This window comes from Pleuronectes platessa, chromosome 10 (genome assembly GCF_947347685.1).
Source record: "Pleuronectes platessa chromosome 10, fPlePla1.1, whole genome shotgun sequence".
NCBI classification, from domain to species: Eukaryota; Metazoa; Chordata; class Actinopteri; order Pleuronectiformes; family Pleuronectidae; genus Pleuronectes; species Pleuronectes platessa.
In genome coordinates, this window is record NC_070635.1 from 9,054,142 (window position 1) to 9,074,456 (window position 20,315).

Sequence of the window (20,315 nt, forward strand, 5' to 3'; positions counted from 1 at the left end):
TTATGAATAATTAAACCACATAGCCAGAGGAGATGAAAGACGGAGGGGAAATTATTTTTTAAAAAGCAGGTAACACCCCATGACAGCAGAGTAAAAAGGCTCCTAATTTAAGAGACTCAGCGTGTGCACCATCTTTCTTACAATTGGCTGGTCACACAGTAATCCGAGAAGCCGTGTTTCATTCCAATTAACAACATTCTCCAGTATCACCACAGCGCTGTGGCTAAGAAAGGCTGTTTTCCAATAAACCTTAAAATAAAAGGTGTGAACACTGCACTACAGGCTTTTTCCTCTCCTTCAACGATAAGCCATGAAACCTACAGATGAAACCAGAAGGTCATGAAAAGCCATAAAAGATTGTTTAATGTGACTAACGACCCCTGCGCTGATGCGTTTGCATTGAAGATGCTCTTTCTTGTCTACATTGAAACATTACTGTGACCTATTAACTGAAAACATGGACTAATATGTAAATTAATTCAATTACCTCGCCCTGTTTAATGTTGTATTGTAATAATAATCGACTATTTTTATGATCTTAATTATATGTCAAGCAGAAATATCTCAAATGCTACAGATTCGGGCTTCTACAATGTAAGGTGTTTCATTTCTGTGATATCTATCATTATAAATCTAATATATTTGTGTTTTGAACTGTTATTGTGACAGAAATTGCAATACCTTTTGGCTTGAGGCTATTTTTCACTATTGAAATAAATAATCAACAGGTGAATCAATAATAAAAATGGTTAGGTGTGACTGTATGGACTTCAACAATGCTCCACTGGACCGAAACACGGGACAATCATGATTCTGTTCTGTGTCCTGAAGGCGAGACAACAATGCAGTATTGATTAAAAAAAGAATTACATCTCAGTATCCGCACATGTCAAGACGTCGACCAGCCCATAGCATTCAAAAGATCCCTCTGCTGTCTGTCAGTCAGGGAAAATAAACAGAATACATCTATAACACAATGAGGTAACTGAATGAGAATCTCAAATAAAAAACAATCCATGGGCAAATTGTTATGGTGCATCAACTACTGGATGAACGGACTATTCGAGTATCAACACGCACCGAACTGGAGATATTCTCCTGAAATTCGCAGAGGGGCTGTATGTGAGAACACAAATATCCACAGTCGCTCAGGAGAGTCTCCTGAGCTTTTCCTGCCAGCCAGAGAATGTCTGAATGACTCCATACGCGAATAGATTAGAACTATATCCAGAGGATTCACAGCAACTGATTGGGCGTAATGATGAGATTTTTAACCCTAAAAATAACACAAATATCGGGACATCAGGATGAAAAAGAGGAGGCATAGATCATGAAGGCAAACCCTGAAAAATAACCAAGCATTGGCTTCTCCTAGATGTTAATAATGTTGACAAACTGTTTGCTTTTATCCGTCTGACCAGCGAATTGCTGTGGATCGAGTTTCCCCGTCGATAACAGTCTGAAACCTGGTTTTAGCCGGTAATGGCACAATGATGCTACGATTGATCGGACTCTCAGAAGATTGAAGCCACTGCCTAGCGATCATAAGGAGGGACGCTTTATATAACACGCACACGATGCTGGAGCCGTCCCCTGTCAAATCGTCATTACATTGGGTTGGAGCCGTCTTTGTTTGCCATCTCCCCCCTTAAGGCAGAGTGACAGATAGAGAATTGGGAAGGGAGGGATAGATAGATGGGGTATGAAGAGACAAGAGATGGCCCTGCCATGCTCCACTGACCAGCTTCAAGGACAGACGGGCCCTTCAATATCTGCCTCTGTGTAATTAGACAGTGCTCTGTCACGCACCAAAGAATTGCTCCTATTTGTGTCATATTAAACGCAGCATGAATTACCCCTACTGTGCTTTGCTATTGAGACCTAACGCAATAAGGGGAGCACAGGGGGATTCGTACAAATGTTATTACATTCATAATTCGCCCATCTTCAGCTGTAATCATTCGGGGTTAACTTAAGTAAATCCACTCCTCAGTTAGCCGCCCACACCCAGTGTTGCTTTAGTGAGCAGTGCAGCATCTGGTTATTCAGGGGAATTTCAATGACAGGCTGAGCCTCTCTCCAAGTGAAAGTAAACATAGTTCTTGGTATGCAGTAGTGAAATATTAACAGCTGTACTCGTTCTACTGAAGTGCCGGATGCTTTGGTTAGAGCGCCACAGCTCATGTGTGTTTGTGTTTGTCTGCTGGTGTATGATACTCTCTGAGGCCACCTGCAGTGTCTCCGAAAGGCAGGGAAGAATCTGCCACTGCGTTCATATTTGTGTGTCTGTTTTTCCTAGAACTGTTTGTGTGTGTGTGCGTTTGGTGAAACTCGCATCGAAATTGCGGCACAGCCAGACAGCCTTTGCGACACAGAGGGAGAGGAGTGAAGGAGATCAAACACAAGCCAACTAATCACAGACGCCGGCTAATTAGCGCAGTCCTCAAAGGGGAACCAGGAACGAGTGATGAATCCCTCTTATGAATTTCCCCAATGACGCTGTGCCGTATGCCACCATGAATACTCACTGGTCACAGAGAGGGTAAAGTGCAAAGAAAGCCACCACTGAGCTGGCCTTGTTGTAATCTTATCATCCGAGAGGGCCGGGGCAAAGTGGAGCTCGATATCGCTTATCAGCGTTTCACTCGTGCACACAGGACGCACACAAACACCGTCGCTGTCACAACCAAACACACACTCACCACTAAGTTTTATCTCAACATCCTTAAATTAGACTGCACATAACGTTTCCCATTAAGGGATTTCTGGTGTGATTAAATCCCTGGCGCGGTGATATTCCAGCTTTCAGAGCAGAGCACAGGTTGACGTTAACCGTGCGTGGGCCCTGACTGCTGATTAGCAGGCGGATCTGCCACGCTGATCCCAGATTTCCACAAGATCAGAGGCCGAGCTGTGAGCGCAGCGGCGGCAACCAATTACAGATGTGACACACACACACACGCGCTTATGCACACGCTCGCTCTTGAGCACTGCCACACAGACACAACCACACGTCTGTCCAGAAACAGATTTCTCCAGACTGAAGTCATCAAAGTTACGTGAACTCGCCCACCACTACTCCCACTCCTCACCCTCCTCTCCTCTAATCTGAGACGAGAGGGCACCTGTCAGAGGATGCTCCGCTCACCAGCCGACGGAGGCAGGGCGAGAGAGCAAATGAGCACAGAGAGCGAGCCACTAAGGATTCTAACGAGAAGGAGCGCGGGCCACTGATGGGAGTTAGCACAAATAAAACCCACTTAATCATTCTTCAAGTGTCCAAGTCACATTTTGTCTTTGTACATATCATTCAAAGCTCTGGGCCTGCATGGCTTTGAACAACACAGTGTGCCTGCGAGGATAAACAACAACACAAGCGCACACTTGCACCGACGAACACACAATCATTCGCATTTCTGTCGCGTTGCCAGATTTATGGAGGCACAATGCCCTCCGTCTGCCCTCTGAAAAGCTGCCATCAATGGCCGGAATTTGTTACACATGTTTACAGTGTGGCACTCGTGTGGCAGAAAAGCACACAAAAAACAATTTCTTATGACAAAAATTAATGTGTTTTGAACATTAACAACTGCATGAGGGAGGCCGGAGAGTGCGGCGAATCGCTGAGGCTGGTCGGGGGAAGACAAGAGATCTGAGAATAGAACTAAACTCGCCAATTCCCGGTGAAGACAGTGGCTTTTGAAAGAGAACAGAAAGACACGTCGATAAATGAGAACATAAGAAACATCGGAGGGGAGGCAGAGAGAGATATGAGAGGGTGGTGGCAGTGGTGGGTGGGTGGGGTGAGCCGCAGAGCAACAGCTGCTGAGCATCACATCTGCTCCAAGTGGAGTCATCAGCAAACAGACAGACTGGAACCGACCCACTGAGGCAAGCCCAGGGGAGAACGAGGGATGGACAGAGGAAGAGAGGAAGAGCAGGAAGGGGAAGGGGGGGTGAGATGAGATGAGAAGGATACAATTAAAGAGATGGACGGAGGGGAAAAACAAAGAGGCAGCTCCTGCAACCTGTTACTGGAGGTGACGGAGAAGGGGTGGGGCAGTGTTGGTAAAGGGCTTTGCAGGGAACAGGAAACCTTAAGTCACTTGTCGTTTTTCTTCTTTCTCTTTCTCTCGCGTTCACCCAGCTCTTAACTCACCCCTCTCCCTGACATCCTTCCTCCATCTCTATCCCCTTCTTTCTCCCGTCTTTCTCTTCAGCGAGACTGACAGAACAAGAGAAGCCTGTGAGAGTCAAGATGAAAGGCCTGTGAGGGAGGTGTGGGTGCATGTGCTCAGGGTGTGTGTGTGTGAGATGAATGAATGACCCCTCTTATTCCTCATCCCCCACCGGGCCCGTCGTGCTCTAACACAATAGCAAAAAAAAAAAACTTCATCCAACGCAACTGGGGCAGCGTGAAGGTCACACCATGGCATACGTGTTTGGCGTGTGTGCGTCACATGTTCGCTCTCACTCGCACCGCGTTCCCACGGTAGGAGACAAGACGCATCAAACACCGCTGTAACAACCCTGCCTCCGTGTGAATATCATCCTGTGCGCGGCCTCGTTTCCTGTGGTGTACACACCTCCAGCGGGTGGAGAGGCACCCTGAGTGGAGGTGCGGGCCCTGAGAAGTGCACATTGTTCATTCATGGTAGCGGCCACTGGCAGCGAGGGCAACCCCGCAGCCGAGTAAGCGATGTCATTTGGCAGCAAATGAAGGGGAAAGAGCAAAGCAGTTTTATGCTAGCGTCTATCCGAGGTCTCACAGCGAGCTCTAACATTAGTTAGCCCGGGCGCGGGACAAAGCTCAGCTTGTGTTCTCGTCTCTGCTTGCTGGAATAAACATAGCTGCGGCTTCACAGTTTCCTTTAGCTCGCCGTCTCCTCTCCTCTTATCTCCCCCCTCCTCCCCTGCTGCCTAAAAGAACAATCTAGCAACGCAGCATGCACTTTCAAAAATATTTACTCACTCGGTATTGGCTGCACACAAAGGCCATTCTCTCAGTCCCTCTGATGTCCGACATTAAAACAAACCATGCACCCACATGCACATGCTGACTTGCACCTGCTCTGGACCACTCCTCCCTCTCTCTCTCCCTCCCTCCCTCCCTCTCGAAGTCGTGCCCGCCCGCACACACGTACTGTGGGGATTCTTCTTTTACTTTCTGAACTTTCCATCTGGTTCATGCTTGTTACTGTTCTCAAAAGTTGGTGGAGAAAAACAAGTTGAGGAGCAGCAGCAGCAGTCACCCCACCTTGCCTGCGGCAGGGAGTTTGTATCTGCTGCTCACACCCCTCTGATGCAGAAGCCCTGACAATGTCTTAACACCTTTTCCTGTGCAGCTTGTGGCCTCTCTTCCCCCCTCTCTCTTTCTCTCTCTCTCTCTCCTCTATCTCAATCTGTCACCTTACGTTCTCCCCTCGGCCCTCCTTAATCTTTTTCCTCATTGCATCCCTTCCACACGCCAGTTTTCCAAGCAGCTTTTCTAACTAATCCAACATTTCCCTTTTTTTTTGTGAGGGGAATCCAAATATAAGTTCATTAACAAACGAGTCCTGACATCGGTTGCAGCGTTTGCAAAGCAGCGACTTCTCCAGGTTCCCTGTTCATTAGCATATGTTTGAAAAGCCGAGTCTAAATGAACCGATCAGAGATGATGAACAACAAGCAAAGACCCAGAATTAGTCCTATTGTTTGGCTGCATTTCATGCTTGTTTTTAATGTGCTGCATTTAGGATTTTTCTAACTAGGCGCTGAAAATAGATGCAAATGAGTGGAGAGTCAGAAAAAGCTTGGCCGCCCAGAGTAATGACACATCCCAAGGGAGCTGACTGTTTTCGGGTGAATTTTCAACAACTCCTATGAGGGGGTGCATGCTAATAAGTGATAATGTTCTATCAAAGAGAAGCGTCTTGTAGTGCTACAGTACCTTTGACTGCTTTCCAGCCTCCTCCTCTTCTTGTCTGATCGAGGATGTGGTTCCATGAGCTGCACCTGTGTCTCATTACTGCCACTGATGGTTTGGTAACAGGCTTCCCTCCTCTTGCCATCACGCTCACTCTTTTTCTCCCCTTTAGCTACTGCCAACATACATTTACCTCTAAAAGCATGGCCTGCACTTGCCTCTTCCTCTTGCCAATTCACATGATCGCTGCAGATCCTCTCCGAGTGTCAATTCTGCCATCATGGACTTGCCGCCGGTGGGGTGAACTAATGATTTTGTGCTACACCGACCCATGCCTCGATTTATCAGTCATTCACTTTACCGAGACAACACCACATACATCCCCCATCAATATCAGGTTAAATAACCCTGGAAGCAGGATTTTCAATTTTTTCATTATGAGGCTACAATTTCCTAAACCGTCACAGTCCAATTTACTGTCACATTGAGCAACAAAGAAAAGCGACAAAACATCACAAAAGAGAAAGGAAGTAGCAACCGTTTAGCACTTCTTCTTCTGAGACATACTGTATTTAACCTTAAGGCACGAGTATTGTACAGTCTAGTGCATCACTGGTGTTGTTATTTCTCGTGTGAATATGGTAAAAATAAACTGAAAAAAAATGTGTGATACCGCTGATTTATTTAGGATTAGAAGAAGCATCTTGTGTTCATTGGCTCAAATGGAGATGTGAAAAGCACAGTTAAGTGAAACATAACTTAAGTTGAAGTTCCATTGTTTTTTCATTTTGAATCACCTCAGCCAAGGAACTGCTGCAGTATTTCAAGCTGCATGTTCTGTATCATCTCAGGCTGCAGACTCACTATGTTGACCTGTACTTGGCATTATGATGTATGGCGTAGTAGGCAGCTGCACTGCTGGAGTCCCACTCCCCTCTCTAGACTATAAATATGAACTCATATACAGTATTAGTACAACCAGGCAACTGTATTTTATCTCTCTCGTGCACAACAGATTCTAAGTGACAGATACACAATTTAAAGAGAAGGAAAAGATATTAAGAGAGAGAGAGAGAGAGAGAGAGAGAGAGAGAGAGAGAGAGAGAGAGAACTGCATTTAATGCACACAATTGCTGCTTCAACTATGCAGTTTGACGTCTGCATGGATTCATGCGAGGTAGCAGTAGCTGTAAATAACGCTGTGCCCGACTATACAGTACAGGAACTGAGCAAAACACCAAGTCAGGCTGAAATAAAGTTTTGGTTTGTAATGTGGCGGCCAAATAGGAATACGGCGGGCCACCACAGTTTAGATCATATATTCCTATCAACAGATTTACATCTAATCCAATAAATGTATATACAATAAATGAGACAACAACAATCGTTTTTATTTATATATGAAAAGTGTAACATTGAAGTCAGTTTAGCCTAATGTGGAGTTACACATTGAATACCTAATCAGACTGGACTATGTATTATGATATAATGACCACTATCTGATTCTTTTAAGGCCAATTAACCCGCGGGTCAGCATTAAATGACCATGTAAAAACTCAAGTGTATTCATTATACTTGTCAAAGGAATGCAATACCGATGGAGATTATACGAGTCTTAAAACCGGCTACTGGGAGAGAAAAAAGACCAAGTTCAGCATTAGCCTTGATGGCTTGTGAGATAACTTGCTCTTGAGTGTGATGGCTTCGGGGGGGAATTGAGCGGCCGGGAGCATTACAAGATCATGCACTGGCTTCCTCCGACACTGCTGTGCATATTAATTCTTCCAATGCAGCTGAGCTCAGTTTGTCACATGTTGACACGGCTTAATTATGTCATCTACGAGGGACGAGCTGTTTCAAGGGCAGGGTCTCCATCAATGGATTCTTGTTCTAAAACGTCGATAAGTCGTTAAAGATTGTTTTACTTTCAGCTTGTTAGCCCCTTTCAAGGTGCATCAATGCAATGATTGGATCCATGGATAGAAAAGGGACACTTGAGGTGAATAGAATGAGTTCTCCTAGGTGTGTGTCTTAATATTCCATGGAAGGACCTTCTTACAATAACCAAATAGCCAATTCTTTAAGTAGTATCCTAACTGACAGGCGCGTCCATCAAACGCCTAGATCCCCTCACCCGTGGCCTCTCGCCATCCATCAATCTATCCCGACAGCGACGCCGCCATCTCTCTCTCGCTGTGTAAATAAACACTAGAGAGAACAGAGGAGGACCAAAGGGCAGGGGGAAGAGGGAGAGGAAATCAAAGTAGGCCACTCAAACCTGAGACAAGCGGGCAAAGTCAGGTTCAAAGAGGAAAAAGGAGAGTGACCGGGGGCGTTGGTGGGGGGGGGGGGGGCGGGGTGCAAACTCACAATGGGCTGATGTGATGAGGGGAGAGACAGGAGAGACAGGAGAGAGAGAGAGTTATCTGGAAGGAATGAGGAGGAGAGATAAATTGGACGAGAGGAAGGGAACTGACTGGCACGGGGATGACAGCCAAATGAGCGGACACACGAGAGGGAGTCGTGTAAGAGACGGCCGGGGAAGAGGGAAGGAGAAGAAAAACATCTATGCAGGACATCAATAATCTATGTCAGATAAAGCAATTCTGTGTCGGAACCAGACGACAAAATGGTGAGGGCGACGGAGGAGGGAAAGGAGAGAGAGAGAAAGAGGGATAAACAAATGAACAAGGGAAAGTTGAAAGGTGGAGCCTGGGGGGGACTTCTATTTTAAGCCAGAACAATTGAGAGCACTTGTGCTAGAGGAACCACTTCCTTTTCCTCACCTCACCCCCCCAATCCCACCATCACCCACTCCCCCCCCCAATCTTCCTAAGGCTGTGTCTATTTAAATGTGTGTTTAAACGGCGAGTGTTACTGCTCTAATCAAGGCTGGCATCACAGCACATTCCCTCTCTCCTTCTCCCTGTCTACCTTCTTCCCCCCCCGGCATGCTGTCTTCTTCTGTCGCTCAGGCCCGCACACACGCAAGACGCACACACGCACAAGACGCGCACACGCACCCACACACGTGTGCACCCTGCATGACTGTGCCGTGCCAGAGATAAATTCATGAATCACTGGTGCACAAATCAGCCGCCAGCTTGTTGCGAGAAGAGGAAAGTTTGGAGAGAGGAAAAGGACAGAAGTAAGCGGTTCAAGTGTTTCCTTTAAAGAGTTTTTTTTTTATATTTTTAAAAGGGAGAGTTTTAGAAGATGGCTCCTAGCGACCTGAGGGAGGGGGCACGAAACCAACGAGCCTCGGTGACAAGTTCTAGTCAGCAGAGAAGATACTCGGTCTCTCTCTTTCACTCTCCTCTCTCGTTCCTCTCCCCCCTCCTGGCTCTTCCTAAAGAGGCTAAGATGGAAAGCCAAAACAGCAAATAGCCGCGAAACATGCAAGTGTATGATACGCTCACCCAGCTCAAACGAGCGTATCGCATAGGAAACAGCAAATATCTGACTTTCCACAGACAGCCTCCGTTTGAAAAGGCCCAGTGTACCAGGAAAAACCTGTTTAAAAAAAGGCACCAGAGTGGTCCATCCACAAAGCAACAAAAAGGCCTCTCCATCAGCTTCCATTTCAAGAGAAACTACCCAATCATCTCTTGTTACCACGTTTCCTCTGGGGCTACTACTCAAAGGCAGGTCTGTCCATTGATACAGGTGTGGTGCAGTGGGAGGAAAGTGAGAGGGGGGGGAAGGACAATAGACGTCCTTTTCAGTGGTCTCCCTCGGCTCACCTGGATTAAGGGGAAGAGTCTGGGGGGGAAGGGAAGGGGGGTCGCTCAGCTCGGGCTGAGAACAATAGTGTCTCTGTATTCTGTAACACCAAGTGCATCATTCTGTCTAGCAGCAGCCAGCTGACAGCCTGGACTAAAAACAACATCTCAAGCCTGCTGCTGATGAATGCCGAATTCCTTTTGTGAAAACGAGTTAAAAATGTATCACGAATAAGTTAAAACAGACTCCTAAAATAGCTTTGAAAACTATGAACATTCACTCCAGCAAATTCAATGAAAGATTTATCTCAGGGCTATCCTGACAATTATATTCTTAATCAATTTGTTTAAACAAAACAAAAATTACAAAAGCAAAAATCCCACAACCTTCAACAGTCTGATCATGAGTCAAAACTGAAAAACATTCAATTCACTGATGTTAAACAGACAAAACCAAATTATAACCACGTGTAAGTAACTGGTGCCCACAAACATTTGGCATGGTTAGTTGAAGAATAACTCAAACTGTGTCTTGCCTATTAAAACAGTTTCTGCTTAAACTTCTGTCCATCAACTAATAGATTAAAACAATAGTTGTATTATATATTTACGATATTTTTCAAAGTTAATATGACAGAGAACAGCTACCGACTCTTTCAATCTGCTTTTAGAGAGGTGAAGTTCTCAGAAAGGGGAAGTTAAAATGGATCAGAAAGAAAAAAAAACTTTTATTTATTAGAGCAAGACTGGAATGGAGTTTTCTGGCCGATGCTGGTAAAATAAAAGTCAGATCAGTCAGATACTGATATATTGGCTGATATATAGATTAACAAATGTTTGTAGTGATTCCTAAAGTCATTATTAAACTGTAATGATAAAGGAAAGTATTTGAGGTTTGATGTTTTACAGTTTGAACATGAACTTTATTATAAATAACTATAAATAAAAAGAAACTCATGTATAACCACAAAGAGCTTAAATAACATAAAATAAGATTTGCCCCATAAATTCACCTAAAGTGTCACAAAGGTGGTTTTCCGTCACAGTATCAGGTCGTGTTACACTGCACACTGGGAATTAACTCTTCAAATGTAATCCCATTTCATCTCCAGTGTGAGATTCTTGTTAGATGAGTCAGGCTGTGCTACTGGCCCTGTCACTGCCTGCAGGGGAGACGAGTGTGTGACAGCCTCTAACAGCAGGGGAGTGGACGGTGTCAACCCGGCACGACAGGTTAGCTCTGCTGAAATGAAAGAAAACCCTGCATCTGTTTCCACTCCCCCATCCGTCTCACCTCCCCTCCCTTCCCTCGGCTCGCTCGCTCACTTGACTTGTGCCGTCACTTCTCCTTTACCCGTCCTCTGTACAGTAATCAAGTGATTCAACCATCAAATCAGTCCAACGTCTCTGGGAACTAAGAGCACGCATAGGCCAACATATGTATGGTTTTGTGTGTTTGGCAGTTGCGTGCTAAAGAGGTGGAAGTGATGTTTGTCGTTCCGCCGTCCGGGCGAGGGAGAAGGGGGTGAGATAATTGGGGGAGGGGTGGGGTGGGGTAAAACACTGTAAAAGTGTCACAGCGACTTAACCTTCAAAAAAATGCCCACCAGCGTGGAGTGGGAGGTGTTCTTGGCCATTAAGAGAGAAATAGGTTGAGGAGGACGAGGGAGAGAGAGAATGATTGATGTGTAGAAGGGGAAAAAACAAACAGAAGACCTCCTTGGGGGGGGGTTAGGAAGATAGAAACGACTGCAATACAAATGTCCATAGGGAGGGGGGAGGCTGTTAAAGGTATGAGGCAAAACTTAGAGTGAGAGACAAGGGGAGCAAACAAGAGCAGGAGAGGAAAAGTGGCAACGGCAGTTTCGGAGAAGCTTAAAGAGAAACTCTGGAACTGACAGGGATAGAAGAGCCGGGGGAATTGGATGGTGGGACAGGGAGAGGAAGAAAGCTGAGGTAGAAAAGAAGGGAGGGGTTGAGATTAAGGGGAAAGAGAGGGTAAGAGGATAGAGGAAAGCAAAAGACATTCCAATTACAGAAGCAAAACAAAAAACAACAATCTAATGAAAATTGTGGCTCAGACCAGACAGAAGGAGAACAAAGAACAGGATGAGAGGAGGAAGAGAGATACAGTAAGACACAGCAGTTTACGGAACAGATGGATCAATTATGGGGACCAAATTACAGAGAAGAGGAAGTTGAACATTAGGAAAGGAAGTCAACAGTGAAAGACGGAGAGAGGGCAAAGGAGGAATAGATCAAGATGGAGAAGAGGAAGTAAAAGCACGAGTGTGACGGGTCGGAACATGGTCCAGACAAATTGCTCCAAGGAAGGAGAACCTGGGGCCTGTGCTACGAAGCGAGTTCAGCAGACCCAAGATCTGTTTTCATTATCCGGCTTCACTTAAATTAACAAATGACTCCGGTTTCCCAGTGATCTGATTGGTCAGTAGTTTTGGTTTGTGCTTCAGCATGGTAATTTACCCCAGAAAGAAGTGAGGCAGCTTCATAGGACCGAAAACTCAAGGGTTAATCCTTGAGTTTCCAGCTTGGTAGTTCAGGCCCCTGCTCTCCCTAAGGAGCCACACCAAACAAACAGGGGCCCACCTCTGTTGACAAAACACTGCACTGATAACACTAAACCTGCTGCCTCTGTATGACTTTAATGTACCTTTTCGTTCAGGAGAGAATTTATATGCTGCTGCCATTCGAAGGCTCGTGGGACTAATGACGAGTGCGCTGCTTGTTTATCAGCCTAGCATGGCAGCACATTTTCAAAACAAGTGAAACAATACACACAGTGCTGCTATCAGAGGAGAGATATACCTCTAGGATCCTAACACAGCCGGTCTTGTATAACACAAGAACACACTCTGCGTGGCTTCATGAAAAATAAAGCTGTTGTACATTATCGCAGCAATGACGTGCTCCGTCTCTTATTTCCACGATATCTGTGCAAGAATACTGCATTCTCTTTTTATTACGGTATGGAATTTTACTCCTGCGCCTCAGATAAATCTCCCGGGGCCCAGAGGAAAGCTGGCTGAATTGAAAGCAGTTGGCGAGCACAAGGTTTTTGAGGAGCATGAGTCCGCAGTCCTGACGAGCCCCCGTCACACCAAATTCAATTTCCTCCTGTAGCTACAGCCCGGCCACCGCCCGCTGATAAGTGAGAATTCGACATGACCTTGATAGAGTCGGATGCGATGGAGATGCAGCGTCTCTGTATATTGATAGAGGAGCAAAAGGTGAGGAAACAGCTGTAACCTTGTCGGCCTACAAGCTTCGACGTGAGGAATAAAAATGTGTGAAACGAGACATACACAGGGGCGGCGGCGGCAGTGGAGGCGAAAAGCGGCTTGACATTTCACAAAACCGGTGGCAGAGAGGACACAGGCGGGGATTAGCCGGGGAGGAGGGGACAGAGCGATGTTTCATGGCGCTGTCACATCGACGGAGCGAGCCCTAAATGTTTTCAATATCACATAAGGGCACTGCATCATCCACCATTCAATACCGGATCAATAACGCAAACCACCTTCCACCTCGCAAACTACATTTAGACACATTAAGGTGACTGCTAATGAACGGCCGTGTGCACGTGCGTGTGCGTGTGTGTGAGTGAGTGCAGGGATTGCTGAGGAGGACACACTCAAGGGCCTCAGTGCTTAGTAGCCCGGAGATCTGCTGAGTGCACTATAGGGAGGATTCCCGGAATAAAAGATAGGGACAAAGACAGGAGGAGGACGGAGAGAGGCTACAGGTCAGATAACCATAATAAAAAGAGAAAGGTTAGTGTAAGCAGTTCTTTTACTGTCCACAATGGAAGGCTCTCTGGCTGTTAAATATGTTTCTCATGCTTTAAGAGCGGGAGAAGAAGAGGAGGGAGGTGCGACTAAATTACAAATGAGCTGATAATTCTTGGCCTCCCCGGTTCACTCCCTCACAGTTTTCTCGAAGAAGAAAAAAAAAAAAAAACTCCTTTATCCGCTCTGCCAAGATGCTGCAGCGTGGAATTTTAAAATGTCGACATCCTCGGCCTGCGCTCACCCCTCTCACCCCTCTCTCCCCTCTCACCCCTCGCTGGGGAGTTGACTGCAGCGGGGGTCGCAGAAACACCCATCTTCCCAGTCTAGTTAATTAAGGGGATTTTATTTTAGGGAGTTTGGCTGCCTTTCAATGGATCTGCAATTGGAATTACCGCTCATTCTCCACATTGGCTGCGCTGGAATGGGCCTGACCCGCATCTCCCTAAATTCCAGCTGGGGTTTGTTAGACACAGGGAAATTCAGATTTGGCGAGAGGTATCTTGACTAATGGCGTGGAAACGGGTCTGAAAACTAAAGTTAACAACATAAACAAGATAAGCTGCTGGCATGCTACTCCAGAGAAGAGTACAGTCTTGAAACTCCATTATCTAGAGACATGTGGGCGGTAACAGAACATTAAGAAATGGTCTCTTGCAGTGAACTCATATCAGCGTATGAGCTAATGCACAGATCCGATGTGGCCCAGATAAGAGTTTAACCCAACACCTCTGCCAAGAATATCATCGACCCCGGCGCGGTGTTGTTTTTGGAAACCCCTCCGCTTCCCTATTCACACTAATTACATTTGGCATTCCTTTCTAAGAGGAGGATTCGGCTCATTTTCCTTTGGATCAGATGGGAGCGACTCCAGCAGTCTGGAATCCCCTGGAGATTAACACAAACATCCCTGTGGGGGGCTCTCAGTGTGACCCCGACACTGGCCGACATCAACCCAGCATGTGCATGTAGGTGGAGGGCAGGAGGGGAGACTTCCGACATGGAGATGGTTTCATCCCACAGAGCTAGAACGGCACTAGAGTGGCAGAGCGCACACTTCTGCAAAGGCCAAACAGTCCCCTTTGAATTCAATTAAGCTGCACCAAATTGCACGTATGTATAAATCAGTCTATATAAATATGTCTAGTACTCCCTTCCAAATAGCAAGGCCAATAGTGTTTGGAACCTTCTCGGTATCAGGCAATGAAAAACTCGTAAACTAAAATGTAAGAGTGTGCAGATTAAGCCGTTTTCCATGGGAAATCTGTGAAAATGCCAAATGTTAAAGATCAGCATCCGTAGCTAAATTTAATGGGTTCTTTTTCTGACCCTCACTGCGTCTTTCCTCCGTGTTACATGGTAATCCGTCTGGTGGTTTTTCGAGAGATCTTGCTCACAAACCCACCAACAAACGACAAAGGAAGAAAACAAACCCTTGTTAGGGGGAAGTAACTCTACCACACTTAGTTTCCTTATCCAGCACACACAGCAAGTTGCAAGGGAAGGACCCTTAAAAGGGCAGAGAGTGAGATGTGATGTCTGTAGGAGATAACAGGGCTGCTTCTGAGGACGACACACTTCCTGAAGAAAACAGCAAAGCACACAGGCACTGCCATCCAGAGACGTGACGGCTCCTCCCCATTATTGGAATGCCATCTGACTTAATGGCGCAGCCTCAGGTCACTTCCCTTATTCATCACCAGCTGCGTGTGTGTGTTTATGTGTGTGTGCTTGGGAGTGGGTCTTCAGTTGTGTTTGTGGCCCGTGGCCTAAAATGCAACAAAACGCAGTGACTCGTGCTCATCTACCCCCCCCCCCTCTCTTCAGACTCATCCTTCCAGTCCTTCCAGTCCTTCCAAATGATATTTGCCAAGTCAACAATGAAACCTCATGGATTCTTTGCGTTTCTGGTCAAAGTCGTCTTCATGGAAATTCATTTAGAAAAAATATTGGTATATCTAAAAACCCTTATTTTAATAAATATAGCCTCCGTGTCTGAAATGTTTTCCATGCATCCATTTAAAAAGCTTTCTATCTATTGCTACCTAATTGTTAGATAAGAGGCATTCTGTTTTTCGGCTGCCATCGCAAATAACCACTGAGAAAAGATTACTTATTTTTCCTACTGAAATAACAAATATTTGCTCGAGTCCTTCTATAATTGAGTTACTTGAAAATAAAGGAGCCGCATTCGCTTCAGATTTTCCATGAGGACACACACGCACACACAGGGTTGGTATCTCTGTCACATCACCATTAAACCGTAAATTCAAGCATACTTGTCTGAATCAATGAACTCTTAATGGTGATTATAAGGGGGAGAAGAAGGTTACTGATGTGTCATTTAAACAGGGAAGGCCCCTTTGTTAATGTATGTAAGGAAGTACTAGTGTACATCAAACGCAAAATGAGATTCTCCTACAGACACACACAGGTCTACCTGACCTTTTCAAAATCCATCTGACATTTACACGGCCGCAGCAAAGGGGCGAGGACAGCTCATTTACATAATGATAGGACCTAACTGTGACAGCCATTAACGCAAAAACCAAACTCAGACCGAAGCCCCTCGATCCCCGGGGACTAATGAGATACTAAGGACTTAGGTTCTCTTTCTTTTATTAGGGAAGAAAAATAAACTCCTCATGATTCATCAACTGCATTTTTCTTAATAGTCAGAGGTTATGTTTGTTTTTTTTGCCTGTTGTAATGATGACTGGTCCCATGCTCTGCAGAACTGCACTGTCCTCACAGGATATGTTGACGTGTAATTGAACAGTGAGACTTGTGTGTTTGTTGGGAAGGGAGCGAGTTGTCACGATGCTGAAAAATGTCCAGCATTTCATGTCATTACAACATTAGCTAGTGGAACCATGTGTGATGTAAAACACACCATTTCACTGGGGCCCCAAACGACTGGCTGACAAAAAATCCTACAGCCATGGTGACAGACCGTGGTGGGTCTCTCAAGTGGTTTACTTTCCTGCCTGTCTGCATGATATTCCTGTCATAAGCAGAATGGCCCTGTATCCAAACAGAGGCTGGGGGTCTGGGGGTATGGGGGGGGGGGGGGTCCATTCAAATAACCCAATGACTGCCGTCACTCAACAGGGGCACGGGACAGGCGAGGACGAAAGATTGCAGGAATTTAAAAAAAACATAGAGACGAGAACAAGGCCCCTGTATGTACTCGACAGCAGAGGTGGGGGAGGGAGCGAGGGTTTGGCGGGAGACGGGGAGGCTTCGAGTGGCGGGTGGGAAAGAGGGGAGGGGGGGCGTTGCCTGTCTTAATCAGTTGCTGTCCGTTTAGTTTTCCAGCCAATCACCGAAACTCAGCCTCGACCTCAGCCCTGCAGAATGCAGCCGGGCTGCGGGAACAGCCACCTGTTTCCTCACAGAACCCCACGAGGGCCACGGAGAGGAGCTCTGCCTGGATGCTTTCGAGGTTCACAAAGAAAAACATTGCTTTATTTGTGGGCAGAAGAGGAAGCAGCCTCCTCCCCCGGCCCTGACCCTGCATGCTCAACAGTTTCTCAGGCAGCCAGCCAGTCCCCCCCCCCCTGCACACACACACAGCATACTCAGCCATAAAGACAATGCTGCCATAGCCTCCGACCCCCCGCCCAAACTCCCCTCATATAAGCCCAGCCTTCTCCCAATAAAAACATCTCCATGGTAATGGGCAAGCCTTCCTGACCCACATCCACGGGCCCTTACAACCTTGACTTGGGGGGGGGGGGGTTGGGGGTTCTGTAATATAGTGTAATTTCAGAGCTTAAACTAGACCCCCAACCTGCAATCTTCTATTAAGACACACAGAATCCTACCTTAATTAAAACCCATCAATCTCGACATAGATTTTTTTCTTCTTTTTAAATTAAAGCTGGGGCATATTAAAGTGACAACTTTGCAGAGAATTCTGGGAGTTTCAGACTGCAGGGTAGAAGATGGAGGTAAGTGAGTGCTGACAAAGCTCGAGTGGAAACAGGGAAAACTAAAAATGCTAAAGTAGACGAGGGGGGGAAGAAAAGTTTCGTTCCTGCAGCAGTGGCAGCTTTAACTCACATTGCTTAACTATTCCCCAAAAGGAGGTTAGAGGTTCACGTTGAAAACCAAAAAAACCAATGACTAAAATAAAACAGCAGTCCTTTTGCATTCTGGTTAAAGCCTTTTCGTTTTTTTTCTTCTCCCTCATAAATATGTAGAAGCTCTTGTTTTGTTTTTTTTCTCCCCTACTTTTCTCACTCCCCTAAGAGCACTTCATGGTCTGTAAAATGAAAATGGACAGAAAAGGTCCACGGCATGAATAAGTCAAAAGAGCGAGTGAGCTTATGAGTCGTGATTAAAAGCAACGTTTAGAGCAGGCAGCTGAACATGCGTACAATCCCATGTTGTGATGAGTTTGAACTAGTCCTACATTCTTGCCCCAATTACAGCACAAAACACATAGCTGTCCTTTGCATGGGAAAAAAACATGAACTGGTTTCACGCCACACACACACATATTCATATGTTAATGGGTTAACTGCATGCCAGGAATGTTTGCTGTCATTTCTGGACCTATGGCCGTGACCTTAGTGCCTGCAGGCAACATGACCTCTACAGGACTGGAAAACACCTGAATTATTAAACCTGTGTAGACCTGTTGCCAAGGAGGCAGGAGTGGCCTGTTGCCTTGTTTTCACTGACATTACAGATCTACATGCTGTGGATTCACTGGATGAGAAACTGTGCCTGGTTAACTGTACATGAGAGCCCCCCCCCTTCCTCTGTGTGTACATTAAGAGCTGATTCAAGAGCCATTTTCCTCAAGTGAACTGTAACTAATAGAGGATGATGTGTGGACAGAGGATAAAGGAGCAATGGGGGGAGTTGAGGAGGGGAGAATTGGCTGAAGGGGAGAAAAAGAAGCACCAAGGACGCAGCGGAGCAGAGAGTGAGTTAAAAAGAGGAGAGAGAGAAAGAAAGAGAAAGAAAGAGAGAAAGAGAAAGAGAGAAAGAGAAAGAGAGAAAGAGAGAGAGAGACACCTGGGAAAAACACCTTGCTCCACAGAGCCACACCTTAGAACAAACTAAAGGTTGTTGTGTCACCGACCGAAACTCGGGCCCGACAGATCGATACAGCTCATAGTAACGAACCAAAACACCGAGAGAAAGAAGATTTAAGTGTCTCACTTCAATCTGCAAATAAAACCCAGCGGGGAAATAAAATTATAGCTTTAACATATCCTCAATATACCGAGTGTGAGGGGATCACCTGCCGGATTTCCTGCTCCTGTCGCCGCCCGGACAGGTGCCACAGCAAAGGTTTCATTTGTTGCCCTTTTTACGCACAGAAGAGATACTGAGATAGAGGAGGCGGAAGTTTTTGGTTTTTATTTCTAAGTGATTTTTATTCTTACCGTGTCCTGCGAGTATCGACGCGACCAGGCAGAGCAGTCCCATCATGCTGGCGAGGTCGAGCCAATTTCGGGCGTCAAGTCTCGCCATGGTTGACTCCGGTCCTCTGTGTGGAGCCGGGCTCGTCTCTCCGGGTGCGAGTGTTCAGCTCGAAACCGCCGCTTCAGAAGCGTGAAAACACACAACTTGTCTGTTCTGCAGCACGGAGCAGAGCAGGGGTCCAACTACTGACAAGTGTCCCGACACTGCGCACTACAGACGGACTCAAAACGCCGAAACGAATGTGGGGTAAAATACAAATCTTTTAAAGCAATCCTTGTGAGTTGGTCCCGGCGGCGGCGCACAGGTGGAAACGTCCCCAGCTGGTGCTCGGCTCTGTGCGTGACGAGGTGCCGCTGCGCTCCGCTCCAACAACTAGTTCCGGAGAGTGTGAGGAGGAGTGTGAGCGCGCGGCGGTCTGACTGTGTGCGTGATTGTATGAGTGTGTGTGTGGGTATGATGATGTCATCAGGCTGAGAAGCGTCACAGCCCCCTCTTCTCCACCACCCAAAAAAAACACAGTGAGGACCAGCTCCAGCAGGAGGGGCTTCTGGGAAACAACTTGTTGAAAGAGCCCCCCCCCCCCCCCGGGTTGAAAACACAACCTGCTCCTCGATGGCATCCTAAGCGCACAGCAGGTTTCACTTTGAAGATTTTCGGTCGTGAAATGGATTGAAAACACAGAATCAAAGGCAAAGATTCATATCCAGGAAAATGACCTACTTTTGTTATCCAGCCGCTTAGAAGTTAAGTCTGTTACAGCGAAGTGCTCTTTGGGGGAATGTTGTGCTGGGGCTCAACTTAAATTAGCAATAATAATAATTACAACGAGGATCATGTCTTTATTTATGAAGCACTTTTCAAAACAAAATGAATATATAAAAATAACAGAATAAATAAAACCCCTACCATCCATGCAAGACAATAATACAAACTGGAAGAAGGTCAAATCCAGGAGTGTAGGGCGACAAAAGTACATTGCAAACTTTAAAAAAAGTCCAAACAAACAAAGTTTCCAACATCACCAAGTTTTTTACAGTCCATGGGGGGTGCGTAGAAAGAGATGATTCTTACGCCCTCTGCTGTTTGTTTCCGCACACAGAATTCAGAAGAGCTCATAGAAACAAGCACATCCCCAAAATCAATCAACATTCATTAATGAAGGACAAATTGTTAATCTAGTGTCAGTCAGCAGAATCAAACCGAGAATAATCAGCTCCTCGTATCTATTTGCAGACTCCAGCCGACTCTGCTGATGAGCTCCCACCTCCTCCCCCCCCACCCCCACCCCTCCCCATCCTTGTTCAGAATAACTTCCAATTCATTTTGTGCCATTTTTCCTCTGAAGCTTGGTGCAAACATAGCAGAGGCATTATCTGGTTTAGGTCTAATCCCTATACCCAAGTGTTTTACAGCCAGTGTAATTACATCTCAGCGAGT

At 46.1% G+C, this 20,315-nt stretch overlaps 1 protein-coding gene across 4 annotated transcripts in view; it reads right to left on the reverse strand.

Moving 5' to 3' along the window:
- The window catches only part of LOC128448977 (nectin-2), an 80,406-nt gene extending 61,110 nt beyond the window's left edge, over positions 1 to 19,296 (reverse strand). For 2 of the 4 annotated variants that reach the window (XM_053431900.1, XM_053431899.1), the window contains exon 1: positions 18,839 to 19,288. In XM_053431900.1, coding sequence (XP_053287875.1) covers positions 18,839 to 18,926 — 88 coding nt within the window. In that variant the 5' untranslated portion in view covers positions 18,927 to 19,288. Of the gene's footprint in view, positions 1 to 4,972; positions 5,086 to 18,838 lie in introns of those variants that run through there. The other 2 variants (XM_053431898.1, XM_053431902.1) reach the window with 2 other exon arrangements.
- Positions 19,297 to 20,315: the final 1,019 nt, after the last annotated feature.